This window comes from Lolium rigidum, chromosome 7, assembly GCF_022539505.1.
Source record: "Lolium rigidum isolate FL_2022 chromosome 7, APGP_CSIRO_Lrig_0.1, whole genome shotgun sequence".
Lineage (NCBI taxonomy): Eukaryota > Viridiplantae > Streptophyta > Magnoliopsida > Poales > Poaceae > Lolium > Lolium rigidum.
This window is the reverse complement of record NC_061514.1, coordinates 50,077,001-50,086,483: the sequence shown is the minus strand read 5'-3', so window position 1 is coordinate 50,086,483 and position 9,483 is coordinate 50,077,001. Positions and strand designations below refer to the sequence as shown.

General features: G+C 46.5%; 2 protein-coding genes across 2 annotated transcripts; one reads left to right on the top strand and one right to left on the bottom strand.

The window, feature by feature from the left end:
• Nucleotides 1-3,022: 3,022 nt before the first annotated feature.
• Nucleotides 3,023-4,273, top strand: LOC124679430. Its single transcript, XM_047215186.1, has 4 exons — nucleotides 3,023-3,121; nucleotides 3,590-3,662; nucleotides 3,787-3,842; nucleotides 3,935-4,273. The coding sequence occupies exons 1-4, from the start codon at nucleotides 3,063-3,065 to the stop codon at nucleotides 4,059-4,061; spliced, it is 315 nt and encodes a 104-aa protein (XP_047071142.1). The 5' UTR covers nucleotides 3,023-3,062; the 3' UTR covers nucleotides 4,062-4,273.
• Nucleotides 4,274-5,699: 1,426 nt separating this feature from the next.
• LOC124675456 (probable receptor-like protein kinase At1g30570) lies at nucleotides 5,700-8,405 on the bottom strand. The gene has a single exon (XM_047211532.1). The coding sequence runs from the start codon at nucleotides 8,370-8,372 to the stop codon at nucleotides 5,922-5,924; it is 2,451 nt and encodes an 816-aa protein (XP_047067488.1). The 5' UTR covers nucleotides 8,373-8,405; the 3' UTR covers nucleotides 5,700-5,921.
• Between the last annotated feature and the right edge of the window lie 1,078 nt (nucleotides 8,406-9,483).

Genomic DNA, 9,483 nt, shown 5'->3' with positions numbered 1-9,483 from the left:
GCCAATTTATTTTATTTATTTATATCTTATTTATATGAGTACTTAGGTAATTATGAATTGAACCCTCCAGACCTCCTTTAAACTGCTCATAGTGGAAATAACATAGCTAATAACATCACATGTTTCAAGATATTTTGGTGACATGGCATACCAATAAATGAAAAAGAGAGTGATGTGGTAACTAACTATGTTACCATAACATCACACACCCCAAAGCAAAATGAGTCTGCAACATAATAAATGATACAATGCACGGTGCATATGTTACTACTTCCTCCGTCCCAGTTCGCAAGGCAAAGTTCCAAAAAATATTTGTCCCAAAATGTCTCACCTCCTAGGCACATTTGCATTTAATGTGAGAGTAAAACTGATTCATTATTGCATGCAAAAGACTCCTCCTTTCGTATCCCACCAATTAAAGGGTAGAAAATAAAGTTCTTTTTAATTTCCCAATTAATTTCAGCGCCGATGTTAATGTTTTTACGTGGAAATTTAGAGCCAATGAGAATTCACCTTGGACCTAGATATTTGAAAACTTTGCCTTGCGAACTGGGACGGAGGGAGTAGTCTAAGTTACCCCACTATGACCAGTCTTATTAATCATACTAGCAAATAAGCCCGTGCGATGCAACGGGTTGATTTTTATTAAATAAATATTTGCTTGATGTGTCTGAACTATGTACTTGACCAAAGCTAGTGGCAATTGGGTAGTTTTCTAAGATTCATCATTTGCTCCGAAAAAAACTATAAAACAGATCTGCTTATAAAATGATCAAATCTAACCTCTATTCTAACCTGGTGGTCGATGTTATGATTACTTATCGATGTGGCACTTCCACAGGGTACAGGTTGCGGATATGATGACACATAAGACTGGAACGGTTTCATCATTTGCTCCGAAAAAAACTATAAAACAGATCTGCTTATAAAATGATCAAATCTAACCTCTATTCTAACCTGGTGGTCGATGTTATGATTACTTATCGATGTGGCACTTCCGCAGGGTACAGGTTGCGGATATGATGACACATAAGACTGGAACGGTTTCGTGTTGATAAGGGGATTCAGAGAGTGTGTGTTTGCATGATAGAAAGTTTGATACCACATCGGCCTTTTTTTTTTTTGGAAAGTAAACGGTTTTAGTTATGTGAACTCCCCTTATCGACGAATATAACCTGTATTCAGCATTGAGGGGCTGAAGCCCATGTTTCCCAATAAAAATGTAAGAGCAAGTCCAGCAGAAAAATTAGCTCTAAAAGAAATACCACATCTACTTTTTGGTGGACTCCAATGGCTTTCCTAAATTTAGGTCTCCAAATTCCTAAAATCTGTACTAAATATAGTTCTCTAAATACTAAATATGTATCCTCTCTCAAAGCAACAACATAAGAAAAATCAAGAAACAATCTCCCTGTAGCTCGCTGTGTAATTTTACCAAACTGCATGATGTTTAGGTGTAGTTGCTTTGGAGGCCAAATGGAGCAATTTGGATTATGAAACAAACTCCATATTGTCTCTGGGTCAACTAAAACAATATAAAATGATCTAATCCGCACTTAAGCAACCACGCACGGATGTGCCGACCGATCCAAGATGCAAAAAGCAAAATTACACTCAGCTGACATCCTCAACTGAGTCTGGGTTGCTCTCACACTCGTCCTTATAAAACAAAAACTGCATCCGGCCATGGTCCATCAGGTCACAGCCCCGCGCCCCCTTGCTATGGCTCCGGCCAGATCAGAACACGCTACACCGCCGCTCCGGTGGCCGGAGGGGAGGCACTCCCGCAACTGTATGTGCCCCAATCGACCACTCCCCACTCGGCCAGGCCAGGTCCCAATCGGCCACGGCGGCTTACTCTGCGCCATGACGCGGCCGGGGCGAGGCCACAGCCAAATCGGCCATTTCAGCAACGGGCTGCACGCTATCAGCGACCAGCAACGCACTCTCGTCGTTAAGATCACCGCACAGCTGGTCTGCGTCCAGTGGCTCCATGTCCCCATCGATCTGCTCCGCGCATGGCGCATAAAGGCCGCACCTCGTCGATTGGCTCGCTGCAACTCGTCGATTGGCTCGCCTGCACATGGCCTGGGCCGCTCGCATCTTCTCTTCTTTGTTTCCGATACTCCTCCAAATATCCGATCTAGATTCCCTTGGCGGATTCAAGCAAGATTTTACTCACCGAGCGGCAGCAAGAGCGACGCATTGGAGTAGAGACCCGGAAGGCGGCGAGATGGAGGAGGGTGGGGCGGTGCCGTGCTAAATGAATAGGGCTGGGGGCTAGCCTGAGGGGGAGGCGGGGAGAGGAGTTGAACCAGGAGAGACGAAGAGGGAATCAATTGTTTTGACTCAGCGGTGGCAGCACACGGTAATACTCCCAAACTTTTAGAGGATGATGGACTGAAAAAAAAAAAAAACGGTTTGGTGGTAATAGTGCGTTGTATGTGATTTGGTGGGAGGGCAAATCGGTCTAAAAAAGTGTTGGACCAAGGAAACAATCCTTCCTTTATTATTAGGCATAGATTCGTGAGACTGCGAGGCATATGCACCTGTGGGACTAACAAAATGGACTAGCGCAGCTGCCATCTTACCCGAGTGGCCTGTTCCGGCGCGCGCCTCCCCATGCTCTGCCGCACGTCATTCGCCCTCCACGGCGCCGCAGATGCGCTCGCGGTCTCCATCTCCCTCTTCATCCCCGGTCGCCGGCGGAACTCGCCGCCGATCTCCTGCACCGTGCCAAGAAACGGCGTCCTAGAGCTGCCACGCGCGGCTTGAGGACGGTGGCGACGGAAGAGAATTCCGGTGGGCGGTGGCGTAATCGATGTGGATGGTAGAAGGTGCGCCTCGGGCCAGATTAGAGGACGGAGTGAGACTGAGCCAGGTCTATTCTGCAAGTGGGCCGGCCGAAAGTGGCGGCTTTGGCCCATGAGACAGCCAGACGTGCCAACAAAAACCTAGGCTGCTTCCTCGCTCGGGCTTGAGCACTCAGACCAACTTCGCACAGCGCGCCGCTGTCCCCTGAACCTGAACGGCTCTCGCGACCCAGGGCAGCCTCCGCCGCGATGGCTGCTGTCACGGCCCCAACCTCCTCTTCTTCCTCCTCTGGCTGGGCCTTCACCTGGTGAACACCCCCTCTCCCCCCTTCCGTCCTGCTCACTATTCAGCTTTTGGCACCTTTGATAGTGCACTAGTGCAACCTCGCGGGTGTTCCTCTCCACTTGCGTGCTTCGTGTTCGACGGATTGCCTTAAAGCAGCTACCGGTAGTTTTAGGTTCAAGGAGAGCACCTGAGATTTTACCCTGGTCATGTGCTACTAGTCTTTGTTAGATTAATTGACCGTTTTGAAGGTAAAAGTAGCAGGGGACATCTAACCAGATTCAAACCGCAAAAAACATTTTGGGATCTTACTGATTTTTTTCCCCATTGTGAAACTTCGAGGTGGTAAGTTAGAAAGGTGTACTGATCATTCATACTGCTCTTCTAAAAAAAAACTGCAGTATTTGCATAGATTTTACCCTTTGCTGCATCTCATGCCAATGGTACCTGGAGAAATTCTAGAGTGCAGTAACACAACCTTTTTGTTTGCCAGCAACTTTGAAGTTGATTACGGATCTGAAGAACATGCTACCATTGTGTACAAGACGTTGGTCGTCGACAAGGAGGTAAAGAAGCTCTTATTTCCACTTTTAAACATGTCTCCTGGTTCCTTCAACTACTCATGTTCCCTCTTTGCCCATGGCATATTTATTGAAAAAAGAAATCTATTTCGTGTGCTTTGTGTTGCAGTTGCAGCCAGATAAGGTCAGGAGGGAGATGACTGTTTCTGGTGGCAAGCTTATCGTGTGAGTACATCTCACACTATATTTTCAAAGGACTGCCTCTCCGTTGCTGCATGAAGTGTAATGATTTTAATTCCTCGCATTTGTGAATTCAGGCGCTTTGAAGCAGTAGAGGCCCGATTTCTGCGAGCATCATTCAGCGCGTTTGTCGATCTTATGGTACTTGTGACGAAGCTTGTCGAAGAATATGGTGTAAGCAAGGAGGCGCATTCATCGTCATGAGCTAGTTAGTGTTAGTCAGTGACGAAATGTATCTGCCTAGTCTCTTCATCTGTGAAGGTACTGATGAATGTATTGTTGATTTTGAATGAAAACTTCTGTACTGTGCATGCCCCATTCACAAATCATTGTAATGAGAAAGAAACACAGTAGACCCATTCACAAATTCTCTGTACAAGATTTAAAGGTTAAACATATCTTAAATTTGAGGGGAACGGAGAAACACAGACAGCATAGCTTCGTTATAAGTTCTATTCAGTGTGTTAGCTCTTGTATTTAATTCTAGAGTGGATTTGCCAAAGAATTAATTTGAAGAAAACCATTAAAAATAGAAGCCCCACGTCGAGGTGACCTGCCTATGTTTCTCTCTTTTTTCGAATATGGGATCTCCCTGGCCTCTACATCTCTCTTTGTTTCTATCAGATGAGTAACTAATGTCTGTTGGCTCTGAATCTGAACACCAAGAGCCTAGAAGTTGAAATTACCATCCAAAACTTCAGTACATTGCTTTGTCTGTTGGTTTTAATGTACTAAGCAAGGAGGGGCATTCATCGTCATGAGCTAGTTAGTGTCAGTCAATGACGACCTGTATCTGCCTAGCCCCTTCATCTGTGAAGATACTGATGGGTGTATTGTTGATTTTGAATGAAAACTTCTGTAGTGTGCATTGCCCCATTCACAAATCATTGTAATGAGAAAGAGCTCACTAGACCCCATCCACAAATTCTCTGTACAAATTTAAAGGTTAAACATATCTTAAATTTGAGGGGAATGGAGAAGCACAGACAGCATAGCTTCGTTAGAAGTTCTATTCAGTGTGTTAGCTCTTGTATTTAATTCTAGAGTGGATTTGCCAATGGATTAATTTGAAGAAAGCCATTAAGACTAGAAGCTCCATGTCGAGGTGACCTGCCTATGTTTTTCTTTTTTTGAATATAGGATTTCCCCGGCCTCTGTATCTGTCTTTGTTTCTGGTCAGATGAGTAACTAATGCCTGTTGGCTCTTATCACCAAGAGCCTGGAAGTTGAAATTACCATCCAAAACTTCAGTACATCGCTTTTTCTGTTGGTTTTAATCGACTAAATGTTCAGTCCAATTACATGGAGGCGGCTGCAAAATATGCTGTTACAGTATATGGTGATTCCTACCAGGTTGTGCAAACTGATTCGAGCTAGATGACTATGTGGTCGCCCTTGTCACTTGCGACGCGCGCAGAGGATGGCATTCGGCGCAGCGTTTGCCTCAGGCAAGCTGCCAAGCTTCGATGGCAGCTCTTCTCTTCGAGAACTACCAGCAAATCCATGTATGTTGTATCATCACAGTAAGCAAAATGGTCAAATTGTCCAGGCTTTGCCTCAAGTAATGTCACAAGTACGAACATTTTTTTAAATCCATCCAAACACCTTCTAAACATATTTGCGTCTGGGTACATCAAAGTACACCATAGCTAGTGCAACATTGCAATGCATTACTGGAAGGGTGACGTTGCATAGCCATACAGAAAGGACTGGAATTTACCACACATGTTTTGCCATGTAACAGAACAGCTCCACAGTACAAAGAAGTTGAAAGAGAGAATTATATTATTAGTAAGATTTATACAGGTCACACAGGCAGAACTACATGAAACCCCGTGGTGGGTTAAACAAATGGCATGATAGAGCAGGGTGTCAAGGAAAAACTTGACGCTTCCAAGTTCCTTTTTTTTGGTAATCTACAAAATCCTATTATTCTACACTTGTCGAGCAGGACAACACCCAAAAGAATAAGAAGAATCTAAGTGAAGAATATATCACAATTTTACATCAAGACCACAGTTATTCAATCGAGATAGTTCAGTGGGTTACCACATGTCAGAAACCTCAGGGGGCTGAATCTTCTCTGATGCCTGATTGCTTCGAGTGATGCTCCTCTTCTCCCTCTCTGATGTGAGGCATGCTAAAAGACATATCGGCAAATCCCAGTTCACTGCTTCCAAATGACTCACAGTCCAGATTGCGTTTGTAAGCTTCATGGAGCTGCAGCACATACTCCAGGTGCCACAAGACCTCACCCATTGATGGCCTAGTTCTCCCATCATCAGCAAGACACTTCTCCGCAATATCACCAAACTTCTTCAACGATTCTGGCGAGTAGTCACCATCCAGCTGTGGATCCACTATTGCTTCTAGCGAACGCTGACGCTGCCATCTCATTGCCCACTCTGCCAAGTTGATTTGATCCTTCGGCACAGTGGGGTCTATAACTGGCCTTGCACAAGCAACTTCAAATAGCACCACTCCAAAAGAATAGACATCAGACTTTTGTGTCAATTGCTGCCTTCGGAAGTACTCAGGATCAAGGTACCCGAAGCTTCCCCTAATTGCTGTACTAACATGGGTCTGGTCCAATGTTGGCCCAGTTTTCGACAAACCAAAGTCTGCTATTTTTGCAACAAAGTTCTTATCCAACAGGATGTTAGTAGTCTTTACATCCCTATGAATTATACCTCGGTCAGCTCCAGTGTGAAGGTAGTGAAGCCCACGGGCCGCGCCAATGCAGGCATCAATCCGTTGCTTCCATGTCAAAGGTGGGAGGCCACTTCCATAAAGATGGCTTCGCAATGTCCCCTTGGCCATGTATTCATAGACCAGAATCATCTCCTTCTGCTCTTCACAATATCCAATCATTGCAACAAGGTGCCGGTGCCTGAGCTTGGAGAGCATCTCAATCTCTGTTTCAAATTCTTTCAGACCCTGGCCACATAATGAATTAGCACGCTTGATTGCCACTGTGATGCCCTCATCAACCTCACCCTTGTAAACCTTGCCAAAACCTCCAGAACCAATGACCAATGACTCGTCAAAGTTCTTTGTGGCAGCCCTAATATCAACGATGCTGAATCGTCTGCCCATCCTATGACCAATGGAAGATGAATTGCGTGTCAAGGGTGCTTTAGTGGATGCGCGGGCATCTGTAGTACTTTTCATAGCCTCATGAAGCACCAGAGGATGCCAACCGGCAGGGACCTCCTTGTGGGCAGCTTTTCGTTTCTTTCTTACATAGCACCATGAGAACAGAACAACACTTGCCAGCGCCACAAAAGCGGCCGAGCCAATAACAAGTTCCTCCCATAAACTTATCCTCTTCCCACCCTTGGAATTCCTCCTATGGTTTCCCATGTCAATATGACCAAGCACATAATCAAGCTTATCATTTTTGCTGAGCTTGAAAATCTCCAAACCATTGAGAAGCGCATCAGTGCCTGAAGCACTTGTCATGGAGTCTGGGCCTAGCTGAAGCCAAAGTGAGTCTACCTGCTGCGGCAAGCTGTCGAAGTAGTCCTCATGATATGCCTTGTTGATACCCCCGGCCCTAGCATACACATCGTAGTTCTCAGCAGCTGTCTTGTTGTTGATGTAGATCTTGAAAACCCTCTGGCTGGACTTGTCGTAGACAAGCTCACAGAAATGAAGGCGGACCAAGTAATCAAAATTGGGGTGGACAAAGAATCTCCATGTCACATTGAACCGCTTGTCCACAACCATGTTGTTGCTCATGATTCTTGCGGTCTCATAGACATCAATGGGAGCAATCGAGGAGTCATTGCTCGAGACATACCTTATGCCTGAAGTGTTGGACACGGTCAAAGCAGCATTCGCAGAGAACATGAATGCCTCATCAGTGTGCCATGGTCTATGCAGGTACTGATCAAGTGAAGACGCAAGTGCAGGCCCTCCAATATTCAGCCGGTACATAGTCTCAACAGCTCGGCTGCTTAATTCAGAAGCATCTACACCACCAACTCTGCTCACCGTGTCGTTGAAGGAGTTGTCCGGAGTGAGCATCACCTCGATGGCATTCACAAAGGCGAATGACCCAGGGCTCGGACCAAACTCGATCTGCAGTTGATGAGTATCGACCACAAGAAAATACTCCTTGACAACTGCGGTGACGGCAGAACCGCTCACGGAGCTCCTCCAAACAACCTCCTCCGACACGTTGAACTTCGAGACCAGCTTGAACTGATTCGCGACGACATCGAACACCGAACTGTTGGCGCTGAAGTTCCCGAACGTGGCGGGGAAGAAATGTAGCCTGACGCAGTAGTTCCCCGGCAGCACGGCGAAGTCATACCAAGCCGCCGTGGTGAAGAGACGCGCGGAGCGGTACACCGGCCCGAAGACTTGGGTGCCATTGCTGCTCCCGGCCAAGAGAGCGGCGATCCCCGGGCTGCTCAGGGTGAAGTTCAGTCCGGGGGCCATGTCGCCGACCCATCTCCGGCCGTCGGCGTCGGCGGTGGCATTGGAGCCGCAGCTCAAGAGCAGCTCCATCCCGTGTGCTCGCAGGAACTGCAGGTTGGCGAACACGATGCTCACGGCGGCAAGCAGAAGGAGCCTCATCTGGAACATCGCTCTATGAGGGGCGGATCTGGACGGCGTGCCGGCCGGGTGTGCGCCGCCGGCACACCCGAAATCTCGTGGAAGTCAGTGTGGTTTGACTGATCACCGGATGGCAAGAAGCTCACCAATGGCCAAGATTGCAGACAGTATCGAGTAGAACGGGGACGGTGGTGGCGGTGAGCCGGCGACGCACGCAGGAGGTGGAGGAGCTGGCGGCGGCAGCAGCTCTACGGCGCGGCGGCGGTGGGCAACGAGTAGAGGGATTTCAGAGGCGCATTGGATCGGATTGGAGCTTGCTGGACTTGCTATGCTTGGGTAGGTCAGGGCAGGGGTACTCGGGTGGAGAGGAAGACGGGAGACTGCTGGAGGAGGGAAGGAAGGTGACTGGAGAGGGAGAGGAAACCGTGGAGGAGGTGATGGTCCGATGGATCTCAGATTCTCCTATGAACTGGCAGGGAAATGAAAATACCGAAATTACCGGAATTTGTTTCCTTTACTTTTATTGTGTACCAATTAGATGTTTTTAGAGTTAAATTGTATCTTTTATTGTAGAATATTGCTTGTCTATGTTCTGAATATAATGGGCTAAGAGCATGTACGATGGTAGAGAAAGCGAACCTTTTCTCGACATTCACGTCATCTAGATTAGACACTAAATATAGTTTTAACTTATTTTTTATGAAATTATTTCTTAGCTAAGAGCATCTCCAGTAGATGACATAGATGTAAAATATTGTCATATACATTACCTAGGATCCAAAAAAAACGGCTCCAGCAGATGATGTAGATATAAAAAATGGCTTAAATATTTTACACCGCGATGCAAATTTTGCAATAGGTGATGCAAATAAAAGTGATGTATAGTATAAAACCGGTCACCCGCTAGCTCGAACTGCCACCTTGACGTCGTGTGCTTTCCGAGCTCTATCCCCGCCATGGTTATCACCAAATTTGCCATATGAAAAAAGTGAAAAACAACAAAATAGGTGAAGCGGTGGTGTTCACAGTCAGAGCGCGGCGGCTACCGCTACGATCAACGAAT